The sequence below is a fragment of the Nannospalax galili genome, unplaced genomic scaffold, assembly GCF_000622305.1.
Source record: "Nannospalax galili isolate Female #2095 unplaced genomic scaffold, S.galili_v1.0 scaffold224, whole genome shotgun sequence".
Taxonomy (NCBI): Eukaryota; Metazoa; Chordata; class Mammalia; order Rodentia; family Spalacidae; genus Nannospalax; species Nannospalax galili.
The window spans coordinates 160,088-178,990 of NW_008351360.1; the positions used below are offsets into that span (position 1 = coordinate 160,088).

At 44.1% G+C, this 18,903-nt stretch overlaps 2 protein-coding genes across 2 annotated transcripts in view; one reads left to right on the plus strand and one right to left on the minus strand.

The window, feature by feature from the left end:
- LOC103746158 (serine protease 40-like) overlaps positions 1 to 11,756 on the minus strand; it is a 26,508-nt gene extending 14,752 nt beyond the window's left edge. The window contains exon 1 of the mRNA XM_008848277.3: positions 11,618 to 11,756. Coding sequence (XP_008846499.3) covers positions 11,618 to 11,756 — 139 coding nt within the window. The remainder of the gene's footprint in view (positions 1 to 11,617) is intronic.
- An 872-nt stretch (positions 11,757 to 12,628) lies between these two features.
- Positions 12,629 to 18,903, plus strand: part of Amer3 (APC membrane recruitment protein 3) — an 11,381-nt gene continuing 5,106 nt past the window's right edge. Inside the window, exon 1 of the mRNA XM_008848267.1 lies at positions 12,629 to 12,731. The gene's annotated coding sequence lies outside the window, so the exon portion shown is untranslated. The remainder of the gene's footprint in view (positions 12,732 to 18,903) is intronic.

Genomic DNA, 18,903 nt, shown 5'->3' on the forward strand with positions numbered 1-18,903 from the left:
TGTAGGCAGTTAGGGTAAAAAGGCCCCAAAGAAATGTAGCCATTTTCTTCGCTAAAAGCAAAATGTCCTTGGGCCTGTTACCAACATGCTCTGTTCCAAGGCCAAAAATGTCAAATGTATTTGGGAGCTTGTATCTAATCCTTTTTTTTTTTTTTTTTTTTTTTTTTTTTGCTCTTTTTGAAACAGGGTCTCCCTGTAGCCCCAGCTGTCCTGCAACTCACTATGTAGACCAGGCTATGTAGAAATCATAGAGATCCGCCTACCTCTGCCTCCTGAGTGCTGGGATTAAAGGCGTGCAGCACCACGCCCAGCGTACCTAATCCTTAAAAGATTTTAGGGTTACCTCTTCAGAAGGGGAGAATGTTGGAGGGGAGGGATTGGGCATGGATTTGATCAAAACACCTTATATGCATGTATGAAATTCTTTTCTAATAAAGTTTTTGAAAACAACAACAACAACAACAACAAAAATTGGATGTAACAGAGAATGCCTGTAATTCCAGTGCTCCTACAAGGAGATAGGGAGATGGAGGCAGAGATGGAAGAATCCCTGGGGGATGAGAAGCCATCTAGCCTTGGACACAGCAGCAAAAAACAAAAGAAGTCCTGTCTCAAACAAAGTACATGGTGAGAACCTGCATCAGAGATTGTCCTCTGACCTCCATGTGAATATATGCCCACATACTCACTGGCAGACAGACAGACACAGACACATAGAAACACACACACACACACACACACACACACACACACACACCATATTATTTAAAAAAAACAAAGAAAATAAATGATAAAGGATTTTATTTATTTATTTTTTATTTTATGTGTATGCCTGTATTGCCTGCATGTAGGTAAGTGCACCCATGTCGTGCAATACCCACGGAGGTCAGAAGAGGCTGTTGGATCCCCTGGGACTGGAGTTACCAACAATTGTTAACTGCCATGTGGGTGTTGGGATTCGAACCCGGTCTTCTACAAGAACAACCAGTGTTCTTAACTGCTGAGCCATCTCTCCAGACCCGACAAAGGATTTTAAAATGGAAGAAAAAGTAGCAATGCTGTGATGGCTAATCCTGGGTGTCAACTTGACTGGATCTGGGATTAACTGAATTGAGAGAGACCTTCTTGATTGGATCATCTGAAGCTGGATCACCTAAATGTGGGTGTTACTTTCTGATGGTATAAAAGGTCATGGCAGAGGAGAACGCTTTGCTTTTTGCTGCTTGCCTTCCCTCTCACTGGTGAGTTCGTCTTGCTGCTGTAGATCGAAGACTAGCAGATCTTTTGGAATTCATCAGACCTTCAGGGACAGATTGGGACTACTGAGATATCCAGCCTCATGAACTGAGAAACTACTGGATTCTCAGCCTCTCCAGTGTGGTGCAGCCATTGTTGGACTACTTGGACTCTATCCTGTGAGCTAATCTGATAACTCCATATATATATATATTCATTCTACCAGTTCTGATTCTTTAGAGAACCCTGACTACTACAAATGCTTTTGTAATTCTGAAGGAAAGCTATTCCTAACTCAGAAAGTAGAGCTTAATAAAACCATCATTCAAATCTAAGAATAGGAAAGAACTATTTTAGACATTCAAGAGACCCAGAAATTTACCTGAGGAAGTTTCTAGAATATAGATAATAGCAAAATCAGAGTTAACAAAGAAAAAGGAAAATAATCTGAGAAGGCCCAGGTCAAGACCTGACCATCAGGCAAGCAAGGTTCCGTACAGGTAAGAAAGGGGGCCAGCAATAAGATATCAGAAAGAGAAAGAGAGTGACAAGTTAGGAATGTATCTAATCACATGAAAACATGGAGAAAAAGTTTGTTTTCATACTAATTGAGGAGTCCGAATAACAACAGATGCATGGAAAATTAAAAGCAAAAAAGCCATGATTAACTCTGGGAAAAAGAAAAAGTTGACTTGGAGCAATGGAGCTGGAACTGGCCTGGAAGCCACCTCCCTGAAGGCTAACTCTTATAGTTTTGAAGAACAATATGATATCTCCTAAGGAAGAACATCGATTCATGGTCCAACTGTAGCTTTAAGGCCTAATAACCACAACAATGACTGGCACAGCAAACTATATTGGGGCAGTAATGGTACTTTTGTCTTGGGGGTAATCAACAACTACCTAATTGGACTTAAAGCCCACTCAATGGGTGGGAACTCATGTGTAGTACTGTAAACATAGCCTAATATATATGGCTGGAGAGATCTTAGATCTTAGAGAAAACACCAAGGCTGTCACATGCCTAGACAAGTGTAATTTCTTAGTATGTCCTAAATATGGATTCTTGTATTTACAGACAAGTATGCCAGTCACGACTCATCAAAGAAGTTTGTTTTGCGATAGAGACTTTTACAAAGTTCTACAACTTGTCACACACAGAGATTAAGTGTCTATGAAATGCCCAACCCTAAGTGACACATCTACAATGGAATCTCTACACCTAAGGCTTAGGGAAACTACTGGAACAAGGGGTAGAGAGAACATTAATGCATCTTTCAACTCTCAACAATGACTCTCCTTCATGCAACAGAGGGCAATGAACACAAAGGGCCACAAAAGGCTGAAGCATAGAGAATAAGAGTCTACAGAATATGGGTCTTTGGACAGGACTCCCATATTAAACTTCATCCACCCAGGGTTCAGGGACCATTGTGGAAGAGGTGGTGGGAAGACTGTAAGAGCAATAGGAGGAGGTACATGACTACATGGATATAGAGTCTTATAGGCTCCCAGGACCTTGCATGGGCATATGAACCTACAGCAATGATGACAGCATGCAAAGATCCATGCAAACACAAGCAGACAAAAATCCAGCACAGAACTGTGGAAATGGGAAGCAACAAGCCCAAATCTTAGCCGAAGAACTATTGGGAAGCTGATTACTGCTGGGTGAGGAAGAGCTGATCTTCTTTAAGGGAGTGACTCTAGAAAGGCAGTCTAGACCCCAGTGGATGAACGTACACTGAAGGATGTCAGGGGACACTAACGACTTGATAGGCCTTAACATAAATGACACAATGTATGAAATCCAGTGGGGAAGGGGTATGGGAGGGTGCCAGTGGGGATGGGGTGTAAAGACAATCAAGTTGTTGTGTATGAGATACACAAAAATTAAACAAAATTTTTTTAAAGATTTATTTCATGTTTAAAAAAATTGTACATGGAGGAATCTTAATATACTACTGAGCTTATTGGTAGCTAATGTTTACACATTAACTTTGTATGTGTGTATTAATGTGGTGTGTGTGTGTGTGTGTGCACGTGTGTGGGTACAGGTGTACATGTATATATGGAGCCCAAAGGCTGACATTGGTGTCTTCCTCAGTCACTCTCCACCTTATGTATTGAGGCAGGGTCTCTCACTTGAACCCAGACCTCATCAGTAAGGCTAATCTAGCTAACCAGCTTGCTCTGATGAGCCCCTGCCTCCACTTCCCAAGGTTGTCAAGCCCCCCTAGAATGTATGTGGATGCTAGGGATCTGAACTCCCATCCCCAAGCTTGTGCAGCAGTGTTTTACCTGCTGAGCCACATCCCCAGCTCTATTTGCATATCTATGATGTGGATACAGCATTGATTTAATAAAATAAGAACAAGAATAGTGACCTTAGTCTCCATACTAGGAGGACATTTTCAGGCATCTTTGCTGGAGCAGGGATAGAGCTACTTAGCATTCCATACTCACTGCCTCTTCCTCTTTATGAACTCCAGCAGTATGGGGCAATATCTTGCCAGGATGTACAGCTCAGTCTATTTGAATGAGAAAACAGATTTCCCTTGAAGTCTTCAGTGAGCAGCCCTAAGTGGCCAGAGTCTGGGTCTTGGAAGCACAATACAGATTGTCTGCATATCCTAATGGACAGCCTGCCTGGCTCCCAGGGAGTCTTGTAATGAAAGCACTTAAGGTTGTTATAGGTGCAGATCAGAGTCTAGGGGATCACCCACTGAGAGTTTCAGGTTCTTGTGTATCAGAACAGGGCAGGGGAAGGAAGTCAAGAATGTAGAGAAACAAGTTAATTTACTAATAGAAACCAAATTACTGTAGTTACTGGAATTGTTACAGTTCAAACAAAATGGCAAAGCTTTACAAAATGGTGTGGCCCTGTCTAACAGCAAGCATTATATAAATGTCATATAAAGGGTCAGGGGCCACATGGCCCATGGCTTTTTTTGTGTCTTTCCTCCCCTTACTAGCCTATTCCCATTCTCAGGAGTGCTTTTCCTTTCTTAATATGCTGTCCCCATTTCTAACTGTGCATCCTAGAGACGAGAGCCAAAGATCCGGATCCCCCTGAGCTCAGATCCAAAGCTCAGCACCACCAAGCAGACTTTCCCTGAACTGTAGGCTTTCTCACTGTTTCTCTGACCTTCATGCCTAACTTATAAAGCATGGCTTTTTCTCCGTCTTTCTTCCTCCTGGCAGTGGCTGGAATTTTCAGCTTGCCCGTACGGCTGTTTTTCACTCAAACTTTAATAAAATTGTCCTTAAGTGACTTTCTTTTCCCCCTAGAGATAAGAGTTATGCAATTTTGGAGTCTTTTAGATTGACCCACTGAAGGGGTACTCCAATTGCCTCACCCTGTTCAGCACGGAAGAAGCCAGAGCGGTCTGTGTCCCGATTCCCTATTGGCAGTTTGGATAACCTCTTCCGAGAATGGTGTGATAAGAAGAGGAGGTAGGAATTGGCTAGCCAGTTAGGGTGAAAAGACCCCAAAGAAAAGTAGCCAGTTTCTTGGCTAAAGTTCACAATGTCCTTGGGCCTCTTAGCAACATATGCTGTTCCAAAGGCCAAAAATTTGAAAATATTTGGGAACTTTTATCTAATCCTTAAAAGATTTTAGGGTTACCTTTTCAGAGGGAGGAATGTTAGAGTAGCCAAAAGCCCCATAGGGGAAAAAATAAATCAAAGAAGAAGAAAGAGTATATGAAGTTATCAGAAAAAAGTGATGGGGAGATATTGGAGGAGTTAGAGGGGAGGGAGTGGGCATGGATTTGATCAAAACACCTTATATACATGTATGGGATTCTCAATAAATTATTTATTTAAAAATTGTCCTTAAGTTTCTTATTGAGTACATTTTAAAATCCTTTTATTAATAAGACTAAAAAGAAAACTCAAAAGAGGGAATGCCAGTTTCCTTGGTGACATGAGCACTTACTACATGCTAGATCTAGTGACCTCATCAAATTCTTCCAACCACCTTATACATTCTATGTTAGTGTTTCCCTCATCCCACGAGATGATGGAAGCCACAAGATAAGTCATTACTTTCCCCTGTAATCCTCTTCCAAACTTCAGCCAGAAAAGTCCATCTGATACTGCACAGGTCTCAGTAATTATTTCCAACTCAAAATTATTCTCAGAACCTCCATTTCTAAAACATTGGATTGTTTCCCACTTCCGTAAGCATATTAAAACAACCAGGGAAAGAGGCATAGAGACAGAAGCAATTTTGATAAATGGAATACATATCTAAAATCCAGACCCACAAAATAGAAGGGAGGGCTGCTGACTACAGTGAGAAAGCTCAGCGGGTGAAAGTGCTTGCTATGAAAGCCTGATAACCTGAGCTCAATCCCTGGAAGCTATGTAAAGAGGAAAGAAGAAAACTGACTCCATAGAGTTGTCCTCTGATGTCCACCTGTGTGCCTTGATACACACACACACACACACACACACACACACACACACACACAGACGCAAATGTCTGTGTACACATACAACAATAATAAATTTAAAACAATAGCAAGTTAGAAAGGAGGGCCTCCAGATACAAATGTACTAACCAGAGACTGGGGACAGGGGTCCTGAAGGGCAGAGGTCACAGCTTCAAGCTCAGAGATAGCCAGAAGCTCATGTTTTCCTAGAATGAGGGCAGTCAGGGAAGCCTGCTGGTCCTCAAGGAAACAGAACTTGCATGGCAGTGGGATTGATTTTGCTAGGAAAGAGAGAGATGCCTATGTATGAAGCCATGCAGACAGGAAAAGACAGGACAGGACTGAGGTGAGGTCAGAGGGAATCCTGTGCTCTGAGGAGCCTTTAAGTACAGGTCTGAAGTGGAGGAAAAGAAAACAGTAAATGAAGTGTGTTGGACAGCTCTAGACTCCTCTTCACAAGAGCTTCCCTTCAGCAGACTCTGGGGGGATTGATTCACAAAGATGCTAGCCTGAAGGAGTTAGGCAAAGATATTACTACAAAGGGAGAAAGGGGAGGATAAGCACTCACCAAAGAAAAAGGATAAATATGTGTGATAATGCTCAAGTTAATAAGCTCAATATTCTGTTCACCCCACAATACATTCAGCAGCCCCTTGGTGTCCATGGGGGTAGAGTACATCCCCCATTCCCAGTACACAGTCCAAAGATGCTCAAGGCCTGTGTATCATGTTTGCACATCTTCTCACATACTTCAAATCAGCTCTAGATTATTTACTGTGATGGTTGGTCTCAATAGTCAACATGATGAGTTCACCTAGGAGATGAGAATCACCTAGGAAGGCAAGCCCCTGGGCACATCTGTGAGGGGTTGTCTAGATCAGGTCAGCCTCTGGGCATGTCTGTGAGGGGTTGTCTAGATTAGGTCAGCCTCTGGGCACATCTGTGAGGGGTTGTCTAGATCAGGTCAGCCTCTGGACACACCTGTGAGGGGTTGTCTAGATCAGGTCAGCCTCTGGGCACATCTGTGAGGGGTTGTCTAGATCAGGTCAGCCTCTGGGCACGTCTATGAGGGGTTGTCTAGATCAGGTCAGCCTCTAGGCACCCCTGTGAGGGACTGTCTAGATCAGGTCAGCCTCTGGGCACATCTATGAGGGGTTGTCTAGATCAGGTCAGCTTCTGGGCACACCTGTAAAGGATTGTCTAGATCAGGTCAGCCTCTCAGCATGTCTTTGAGGGATAGTATAGATTAGGTTATCTTCTAGACCATCCTGTGAGAGGTTATCTAAATTAACCTCTAGGCATGCCTGTGAGAGATCTTTTATGAGTTCCTTGAAGGCAAAGTTCATACGAAGTTCACTGTCAATGCCAAGAACAATACCTGGGATGCAGTACTCACAAAGCAAATATTTGCTGAAAGATTAGACGGACAGGTGGAGGAAAATACCAACACATTTATCTAAAGTAGGTAATTAAATCCTGAGAAATGGCTGATGCTTTAATGGAAGGGAGAGGCAAGAGGCTTTTATGAGTTCTCTTGGTGATTGGGAAACCAATTTTGTATATGTGGATGCCAAATGTGGGAGGTGTTGACACACGTACATATGCAAAAAGATAAGTGTGTTCAGACCAAACTTTAACTCAAAACTTCCAGTTGGAGTGTGTTACCACTGTAAAGAAGTTATTTTCTAATATTTTGTTATTTCTATTTTATGTGTATGAGTGTATGGCCTGCATGTGTGTAAATGCACCTGTGTTGCCCAATGCCCACGGAGGTCAGAAGAGGGTGTTGAATTCCCTGGAACTGAGTTAAGGATAGTTATTGGCTAGTATGTGGATACTGGGAATCAAGCCTGGGTCCTCTGCAAGAGCAGCCAGTGCTCTTAACTGCTAATCCATCTGTCCAGCCCCTGCAAAGAAATTCTTGAATGGTGTGTACAATGCAGCAAATACAATAGTCAAAACCTAAAAAATGTGTCACCTGTTTACAAAAGATAGTGAAGGATTTTTACAATATAATGTATAGACCATGTGCTTATAAACTTGAAGTTTGTGAAAAATGTGGATAGAAAGAAAACATTGTGGTTATGTTTAAGAAAGAATCAGAGATGACAGAAAATGTTGAAAACAAAGTTCCAACAGGATAAAAAGCTGAACAGTAATGAAGGCAGTGATGACAATTTAGAACCTGGTATTGACTTAGATGGTGTAGATGATGACACTGAAGTGGGCAAACACTACTGTCAAAAGTCATGTGGGAAAATGTGAAATATTGAAATATGTTTGCCTTCTACGGCTCACCAAAAACTGTGAAATCCTAATGAGGATGTCAGAAAAAGTTATTAAAAACAGGCATATTTGTTATACAAGCAATAAATATTAAGTATAACATTGGAATGATTTTGAAACTTTCAGGTTTTCATAATGAAATTTAAGTTCCACATAGCAGACTATCTGTTGACATGTGTACTGTGGCATCATATTGTATAATTTAAGGGAACTATTTAGAAAAACATCTAATGTACAACAAAAGAAGATTCAGAATTGACTATTGCATCAGAACTATCTCATGGAAAAAGAGCTGGCATTTTTCCACAATAAGTATGTTTTCACAGACTGACTTCAAGCACATGGCTTACCTAGAGGAAACCCCCATACATACAGCTTGTTGCAAAGCAGACTTTTTAAAAAATCAAGTTTAGCAAGTGTATAGTCATTTTTCTTCAAAAATGTTTTCATATATTTCATTGCATTGTTTTTACCCTTTTCCACTTGTGAGCTATACATTCAGAAAAAAGTAGGGAATATATATATTATATATATACATATATCATATTATAAGGAATAAAGGAAAATGCATACACTCTCACTGGAGGGAAGATTCCACCAATATCAGAAACTACTTAGAGGTTTTCTCTCCTCAAAGCTCCTCCTTCCCAGAACTGGCACTGAACTGAATTTATCATTTTACTTTTGGTGATTCTAGTTCTAAACAACAAAAATTAACTTGGTGTGATTGTTTAAGTTTATTTTGAAAATCTCAAAGCTACAGAAAAGTAGCAAAATCAGATGGTGCCCTTTTTCACACACTCCACCTGTATTCCTGTGGTTAACGTGCCAGGTTTTATGCCACACTACATGTGCCTGCGCATACACGCACACGTATCTGTTGACTCATTTGAAAATGAGTGTGAAGTACTGATTCTGGATGTGTCTTTTGTGTTATTTTGTGTCTCTTCTTCATCAGTATAAAATTCTGGAAACTGTTCCATATTGTTAGAGGAGCCATAATTTGTCAATTTTACACAATTGAGCATTGTCCCAATGCTGACAGGCAATTCTGTTATGCACAATTTTCCTTTTGCACACAGTGCTGGTGTGGCTATTGTTAACTGAGTCTCTTTGTGCCCATGTGCATTTATGTTAGGTGTGTTTGTATCAGTGGTATCTGAAGTGGTATCTTTGTGCCCATGTGCATTTTTACTAGGCATGTTTTATATCAGTGGTATCAGTGGTAGTGATGATCTACACATCTTCAGTTTCACTTGGGTTCCAGAGGTGCTGTTACCTCTCCTCACAGCAATCTGAGTTTCAGTGTTCTACAGCCTTTCTGATGTAACAGAATTTTAAATGTATGCCAATGTGTGTGTGTGCTGTGATAGTGATAGATCTTTGCTAGTATACTTATATTTCTTTATTAACCTGCAAACCTTTTATATATGACTATGTGGTTTTTGATAGTAGATGACACTAAGTTTTGCTAAGTATAATAATGCTATTTTCAAAATACATATGAACATGTCAATTTATTTTAAAATATTTTAGTGTAAAGTAAGTAAAGATACAGACTTTCAATGGCATCAAAATTATGTTACCTGGAAATATATACAAAAATACTTAACTCTATCAACAAAACTTTGAAGTCTTATCAAGACATTAAAGAAATGGAGACAGCTTCTTTACTGTAAACTTGTACAGCTTTCCTTTTTGTATGGATTTTTTTTTGTTTTTTTGAGACAGGGTCTCCCCATAGCCCCAGTTGGCCTGGAACTAGCTATATAGACCAGGCTGACCCCTTGATCTCACAGAGATCCACTTGCCTCTGCCTCCTGAGTGCTGGGATTAAAGGTGTGTGCCACCACGCTTGGTTCTATGAATTAATTTTTTTTCTTGGTCTTTTTGAGACAGGATCTCCTGTAGCCCCAGCTGTCTTGGACTCACTGTGGAGACCAGGCTGGCCTCAAACTCAGAGATCCACCTGCCTCTGCCTCCCGAGTGCTGGGGTTAAAGGTGTGCACCACCATGCCCGGCTGAATTAATTTTTATATATGCATTAATCTTCACTTTTTATATAAAATGTAATTATTTAGCTTTTGTGATTAAAGAGTCTATTAAAAAATTTAAATTAAATAAAAGGACCGGTGAGATAGCTCAGTGTTTGCCACACAGGTATGAGAACCTGAGTTCAACTCCTAGCTCCAATGTAAAAAGTAAGATGTGTGTGTGAGGGTTGTAATCCCAGCACTGGGGAGGTAGAGACAGGTGGATCCTGGAGTTCACTGGCTGGCCAACCTAGCTGAATCTGTCATCCCCTGGTTTAGGTAAAATGATCTCTTTCAAAACCAAGGTTGGCACCTAAGGAATGACACCCAAGTTGACTTTTGGCCTCAACAAACACCCATATACATGTTCATGAGCACATGTACCTGCATACACAAGTATACCTGCACACACATGAACTCACATACACACCCAAAGAACAATGAAAGAAATAAATTGTTCATTGTTTAAAAAATGAAACATTTTAAATATTTTATTTATTTATTATTATTCTTTTATGTGTATGAGTGTTATGTCTGCATGTAGGTAAGTGCACCCGTGTCGTGCAATGTCCACAGAGGACAGAAGAGACTGTCAGATCCCTTGGAACTGGAGTTACGGACAGTTGTTAGCTGCCGTGTGGGTGCTGGGATTTGAACCCGTCTTCTGCAAGAACAGTCAGTGTTCTTAACCTCTGTGCTATCTCTCCAGCCCTGAAACATTTTAAATATAGAAAAATTTAAAAAATAACAACAAAGAAACCAGTCTTAGCAGTGAGCCATGCCATCTGGTAATGTCCCTAACCTAGTTTATATGAGATCTAGGAGGACCTCCTTCTGCAGGGGAAACTCCCAGAGAACTCGAATGCCTTTCTCCATGTCCACCTCTGGTGCCACACTCCCTCCTACACCACCCAGGCACCCATTCCAAACTGCGACTTGGGGGAGAAGGAGCAGAATTTTGTACTGCTGAGGACTGGCAGTCTAGGGGACTGTCCAGCAAGAGTAGCTCCAAGAGTCTCAGTTTGGAATGGGTGATTGGGTGGGGAGAAGGGAGTGTGCACACCTGGACTCTGCAATCCACCAAAGCAGCTGGCCCCACTAGCACCGCACACTCTTGGGTCCTTTGGGCTCACAGTGGGGGATATTTCAAAGGGCTACGACTAGAAAATTTGGTCTTTGGGACAATCAACTAGCCAGGGAGCCAATACCAAGAAAGAAAAGGGTCTTACAGCTCAAATATAGGGGAGGGCTGGGGAAATGTAGTTCGTAAAGTGCCTGCTACACAAGCATGAAGACCTGAGTTTGAAGCCTCAAGGTCCACATAAAAGTCTGGAACCACAATGCAGGTCTGTAACCCCAGCGCTTGGAGGGGAGGGATAGGATGATACAGTGGTGAACCAGTGTAGCTTAGTGGATAAGCTCCAGGTTCAATGACAGACCCTGTCTCAAAATTAATAATAATAATAATAATAATAATAATAATAATAATAATAATAGCCATCAAGGAAGACACCCACTATAGACCTTTAGCCTCCACATGCATGTGCACCCCATGCACATGCTCATACATCCACACAATATATGAACTGTGTATGTGACCAACAATAGCAGAGAGCTCCTCACCTCGCTCCCACACTGACAACACAGTCACCCGAGGCACAGAGGAGTTATTCCACACTTCATCCCGATGCCAGCCCAGCTCTGGACACTGGGCCCAGCCTGCCGACCCTTGTCCTAAGCTCTCCAGAAGGGCTCCCTGCATCGTTGCTGCTTCTCAGGGACCTCAGCAGGGAACCCCTCACAGTAAGTACCCAGAGGGGAAACACCTCTTTTATTCCTGGTAATCCTGTAATCTGCTCCAAGATAGGCAAGTAAGGAAGATTCTGGAACACCCCACCTTGCCATCCCACACTGACCTGCCCCTTCGTCAAACCCACAGGAATCCTGAATCCTGCGTAGGACTCTTGGAGAGGCTGTCTGTGATAGCGACCTTTGAGGAGGGCTAGGGTCAGCCAGTCCTGGAACTCTGGGGTGCAGGGGCGGGGGGGTGCACACCTGTGGGGAGACCAGACCGTGGACTGGGGACAATAGGGCCTTAGGGAATGTAAAACCACAGTCCAGTTGGGGGCGGCTGGATGAAGGAAAGAGAGAGGAGAGAGGGAGGGGAGAGAGAGGAGAGAGGGAGGGGAGAAAGGTGAGAGGGAGGGGAGAGAGGAGAGAGAGACTCTGGGGTGCAGGGGCGGGGGGGTGCACACCTGTGGGGAGACCAGACCGTGGACTGGGGACAATAGGGCCTTAGGGAATGTAAAACCACAGTCCAGTTGGGGGCGGCTGGATGAAGGAAAGAGAGAGGAGAGAGGGAGGGGAGAGAGAGGAGAGAGGGAGGGGAGAAAGGTGAGAGGGAGGGGAGAGAGGAGAGAGAGGGAGGAATAGAAAGAGAGAGGAGAAGGGAGGGCAGAGAGGAGAAACAAGAACAAAGCGAGCTAGTGGAGCAAGACTGGGCGACGGCGCAGCGCTGGGCCCCGCGTCCCCAGTTCCAGGGCCCCGGAGGCCGGCGTCCTCCCAGCCCCGCCCGAGCAGCGGAGCCCGGCGGGCGGCAGTGCGCGCGGGTACCCGGCTGCCCGCCCTCGCGGAGGCGAGGAGCCGGGAGCTGGCCGTGGTGCTGACGCGCGGCTCCGGGCGCGCACTCGGCTAGTTCTGTCGCGGCCGCGCCCTGCGGCACTCCCGAGCCTCAGCGGTAAGTGGTCGACGCCCTGAGAGGCTGCGGGGGTCCCAGCCCCACGGATCCTCTTCGGGGGCTGGAGGAGGGCTGGGGAATGTTTGCGTTCTCTTTGCGATCGGCAGTCAAGCGTAGGGCACCTCCTTCACTCAGGATGTGTGGGGCCTGGAGTCGGTGGTGACTGGTTTAGGTTTGGGTTAGGGAATGGGAAGAAACCCGTCACGGCGGACGCGGGGCCTGGGGAAAAGCCAGTAAGGTTATGGTGGCCCGTCTGTCCACGCAGGAGGAGGTGGACCAGGACCTCCACTTGCCAGAGGGCCCTTTGTCTCCCCAGCGTGAGAGTGGGTAGCTCTCACCGCAGATTCTATTTCTGCTTTATTCCCCACCCTACCCCCTCTACAGAGCTTTTCCATCCACGGTGGTCCTCAGCACACCAGCAACAAGGCATATTGCTAGAGAGATAAGCCAGTGCCCTCAGCCTCCACTACCCCATCCAAACTCTAAGTAGTCCTTGGTCAAGGCACCCCACCTCCTGCTGCCCTTCCTTACACTCTCCACCCCTTCATAGTTCACTGCTTGTTACTATTTGCCTGGATATTTGGGGCCCTGCAGGGTTTGAAAGGCAAGGCATACCAAAACTGCTAGCTGTATGGTCACTAGGGTGTTGTTGTTGTTGTTGTTGTTGTTGTTGTTATTATTATTATTATTTATTTTCCTCCATAAAATAATTCTCATGCTAAGCAGGAAAGAAAGACCCACTGTTACCTTTACAAGGGGAAAAGAAAATCCTAGACAGCTAAGCTGAAGTCACCATGCAGAAAAAGAAATTCGTGGGGTGGGATAACTTCATGGAACGTTCAATTTGCAGTAAATTCTTGTCCATGTCTGTTGGGTGTCAGAAATAGGCAGAGGCACCTCTGTTATCACCTTTCTGTTAGCCTCTGGTGCGGCACCTAACCCACCTCCTGGACCCCTCTCTTGTCTCGATTCCCTGTTTTCACTTGTAGCTCCTCATAGCTCACAGGATGAAGGTCAAGGCCCTTCCTGAGACCTTGGGCCAAATGTGGTCTGCCTGGCTAGTCTCCTGGCTAGGCCCCATTGGTTTGCTGCCCTGGTCACTGTGTTCACTTTTAGATACTTAAATATTCTGTTTCACTTGTTCCTTGGGGCCTTTCACAGGGTGTGTATGTGTGTGTGTGTGTGTGTGTGTGTGTGTGTGTGTGTGTGCTACCTAGACTGTGTTTCCTTTATCTTTTCACTGAATGTCTTCTGCTGTCTTTTAGATTTTCATTTAAGTATCACATCCCTGAAATAGAACTGATTAAATACACCACTTGGGTTCTGAATGAGAGACTTAACCCAGGGCCTTGGTGTTGCTGGGACCCATCTTAGAGAACTATTGAGATAAACTGTTTGTAGAATTAAAATTTCTAAAATCACCTCAACAAATAGACTGACTTAATTTTTTAAGAGTAGGTCTGAACTTAGAGGACACTAGTCCCCCTAGCTATCTATTGGAACCATCTGTCTCCCAGAACTGCTGATGGATCTCTCTTGTCCCTTCAACCTGTGCAGAGAGAACTGTCTATGTCCTCACCCTGTGCCCATGGAGCTGTATCTGGAACCCTGTTTCAACCCATCTATCCCCTGTCAGACCACACCCATAATTTATTCAAAATAGTTTCTTCAGCTTCATTGGGGAAGTACAAATTCAAGTTGGGTGCCACCTTTAATCCTCACAGATTATCTGGTCTTTTCATCCCTAGCTCACATTCGCCCAAGGTCATGCATCCTTCCCAACCTCCTCTGTGTCTAACGGAGATGAGTGGGTTTGTTATGTTAAATATCAAGCATACCCACCTTAATTCATTATCTTTTGGGCTACCAAACTGAGGTTGCCAAGGAAATGCCTTGGTCGTCAGACCCAAGAGCCCATGGTTTAGCTGGGGTTAATTAAAAGTCATCTGTCCAGACTATGTCCATTAATAAAAATAATTCCTACATCCAGCATCCTATTTAGGCAACTTAGGAGAAAACATATGGTCAAGGTGTTTCAAACACATAAAATACTTCATTTAAATAAGTAATATCATGTTTAACTGTCTACTGGAGTTGAAGACCTGGGTCTCAAAGAATTTTCAATCTCAGAGGTTAGGGATAAGGCTCAGCCTGTGAAGAACTTGCTATGGGGGCCAGTGAGATGGCTCAGTGTGTAAAGATGCTTGTCACCAAGCCTGATGACCTGTGTTGGATCCCTGCGACCTACATGGTAGAAGGAGAATTCCAACTGCTACAGGTTGTCCTCTGACCTTATATGTGCACCATGGTATTTGAGTGCACACATACATGCACACCTGCACACACGTGCATAGACACAAATAATAAAATGTGCTAATTAAAATCAAAGAACTTGTGCCAGTATTAGGACCCAAATTTAATCTCTAGCACCCACCCACATAAAAAGCTAGGCCTGGTGATGTATACTTGGAATCTCAATGCTGAGAAGGCAGTGGCAGGTGGATCCCTGGGCTCACTGGCCAGTCAGCCTAGCTAACTTGATAAGCTCCAGGTCCTAGTGAGAGACTGTTTCAAAAGCAAAGTGGATGGCTCCTTAGGAATGATACCTGAGATTGACTCTGGGTCTCCACACCCACAGAGCATCCCTCAGATTCCCAGACTTCCACCAGAGAGAGAGAGAGAGAGAGAGAGAGAGAATTATACAAGTATCTACTATAGTTCAAGTCCCAGGCCTTAAAGAATTTTCAATTTTGTTCTATTAGAAACAATGCCAATATCAAGCAGTATAATGAAAAACATGGTGGCTGAGCACTGCAGACCATAAGGGAAGAACAACCTGGAGAGAGATGGGAGATGCAACATGTGGTAGGGGAGGACCAGTCATGAGTTTCCACTGACAGGCTGTCAGCCATAGGGTTACAAAACAGAGTGTGCATTTTTCCAGCTGAGAACCAGGCTATATTTGGCCTCTGCCCTTAGGCAGTGGCAGTGTAGCATCTGGCTATCCACATAAATCCCACTCTGCCTCTGAAAACTGTGTGGAAGGTGACTGTTCAGTCTGCCTTCAGTCAGGCAGCAGCCCTTTCACCCATGCAGGGACTTTTTCATCCACATAACATACAGGATACACGTTTCCAAAGAGACAGGCTGGGTAAAGTATTTTAATATGGAAACTGATTGCAGTGACAGACTAGAGTCCAACTGACTGCCCAGTGTTGATGTCTCTAGTGGAGTGTACTGAACCTAATTCTCCAGAATACTGAATGTGCAGAATGCTAATAAAACTCAGAGTAGGGTTAGCAGCTTAGCAACATGGAATCTAATCATTTGTACACAATAATGGAAGCTATTTAAAAATCACCTTCCAAGCTCAGAGAGAAATGAACTATGCACCTTTTCATGACTTTACCTCAGTTCTGAGAACTGGAAAACTAGCTCTTTTACTAGAGATCTCTGTGTGAACAGTTTGTTTCAGGGGCAAAATTGTACATATAGTGAAATAATCATTATAGCTCGATGAAGCCATTTCCAAGGATATAGTAACTAATATATGCTTCCAAACATTGAAAGGGATAAGAAGATAGAGATCTCATAACAAATATCTCTCAAATTTCCTCCTGTTAAAATTACATTGTCTTTGATTTACATTTTTCTGAGCTTGGCTAGGCTACCTTGTAGCCTGAAATCTTCGCCTTCATTGTGTTTCCAAAATTCCTCATGAGAAAACATTTATTAATCTACTTTTATGTTTCTCATGAAAGACAGTCTGAGCCAGACATAGTGGTATACAACCTGAAACCCCAGCACTCCAGAGGCTGAGGGAGTAGCATGACAAATTCAAGACCAGCCTGGGCTACTAAGTGATGAGGGGGTGGGGTAGAGGGAGGGAGAGATCTTGAGCTCTTGGCTGTCAGGTTCAAGTCCCAACCCTTTCACTTACCATCTATGTGACCTGGACCAATTTAATGGCTTTTCTAAGGCTGAATTTATTTTTTAAGATTTATTTTATTTTTAATTACGTGTATGTGTGTGTCTATGTACATGTGAGTGTGGTTGCCTGCAGACTTCAGAAGAGGGGGGGTCAGGTTATCTGGAGCTGGAGTTACAGGGGGTTGTGAGCCACCTGACATGGGTGCTGGGAACTGAATTCTGGTCCTCTGGAAGAGCAGCAAGCACTCTTAACTGCTGAGCCATCTCTCTAGTCCCTGAATTTATTCTTTGTAAAATGAGGATTACAGTAGTTTGTCTCTGATAAGCTTACAGACCAAGCTTCCTGCCTGGTCAGGTGGGTGTTACAAGACTCCATTTTGAGTCCCCTGACACCAGACCCTGCATAGTAAGCACTCTGCCGTGTGTATCCAGGCCCAGCAGAACTGTGAAGGAATGTGTTGGGAATGTATTGAGTGGGAATAAAATCTGCAGGTTCGGAGTGAGAAAGGCTTGGGCACATGCCGTCTGCCAGCAAGCAGAAAAGTCACCATGGAGCCTGAGGCACTGTGCCCTGTCGAGGATGCCACTGCCAAGAGTTGGGCTGCAGCTGGAGCCAAGCCTATGTTCTGAGGCTCTCTTGGCAATGGGGGGGGTACTTCTTTTGTCCTTTAGCCAAAAGTTCCAGGTGTCACTCTGAGGGGAGGAAGTGCTGCCCACAGGTGGGAGCAGGTGGCAGGAGCTCCATGAGTCCGTGCAATGTTTTGGCAGCAGAGCTGAGGCAGGCCCTCTGCCTACATAGGTCTCTATTCAAGATCACTTCAGGGACTCTGTCATCCTGAGTTATGGTTCAATATCTGGAGGCATCTGTGAGGCATCTCTGGGGGCAGCTGTGAGGTATCTTTGGGGGCAACTGCCAGGCATCTTTGCGGGGCAGGTCTACAAAACTGTGTAACCACTGGCTTTGTACCTGCTGCAGTCCCCCTTACAGGCTGGGGCTGGGATAAGAAAAGGCAGGGGATGCCCACAGAGCTGTCCCAGAGAGTCAAAGAAAATGGCTTCATTATTTCTCTTCCAGCCTTTCCTAGCCAGAGTCACACAGGCTGACCTTCAGGCCATTCACTGCCAAGGAAAAGGAATGGGGCAGGCACACAGCATTTCTATTGGGCATGAGATTAGAACTCAGAAGGTTCTCCATCATGCTTTCTGGCTTTTACCTGTTTTGCTAGGGTCCTCTGTCTCTCCAAATTTACTCCAAGGACCACATGTTTAAAACCGGACTCCTCCCTTAAACCAGCTCCTGGTATAGGCCCCTAGGTCCTCAGTGTCAGGACTCTCTTCCTGCCTTTCTTTCTTCTTGTGGTTGCTGAAATCCTGGTTTCTTTCTTTGGCTGACCCTATAACTTTACCTCCAGAGTTGCATTCACCATACTCCATCCTCAGCCCCTTTGGTCTGTCTCTTGCCAGTCCCCTCTCATTGATTCTGTGAGGCCAGCTTCCAGCCCCCTTAATGTTCCTGCTCGTGAGAAGACCTAGGTGATATTTCAGTGAACCCTTATTTGAGGGCCCTGTACAGACAGATCCTGCCTTCCCCAGCAGATAGATACCTGGTCCTCCCATGGGTGGCCAGCTGCCTCGGGCCTAGGAGGCAGCCTACTTAACTGAGTCCAATGTACTCAGTTAACTCAGAAATGTACTCAATGCACTCAGAAAGGCTCAGACATGTCCTTCTTGAAGAGGTGGAGAGGATGATATTGTGTGGCTTTTCTTGGGGAGATTTGAACAAACATCTCTTCACCCCAGTTAGGGCACTAGAGACAGACCAAAGAAAGCATTCCATCAAAGTCTATTTTAGTGAATCAATGAGTCCATTGGGGTTGTTATAGGAGTATAGGTAAGGAATACTTTCAGGAGCCCCTCCAAAGCATCTACGTCATCGCAGCATGGGTGATGATTCATGAAAGCTACATTCCTGGAACTCCCTGAACAACTTGTAGACATCTCAGCTGGTCAGAGAATGTCTCCACAGCAATTGAATTGTTGCTGCTTATATAATCCTGGGGAAGGTCCTTGTGAATTCTGTTAAGTTTTGGGAATGTTGTGAGGTTCTTTTTTTTTTTTTTTTCCTTTTTTTTTTTTTTAAATTCCTGGGGCTTAAAAAGACCCCCCCCAAAAAAAGGTTTCAAATGGGAGAAAAGGGCCAAACACAAAACAGGGTTCATGCTAAATTTCAAAACCTGAAACA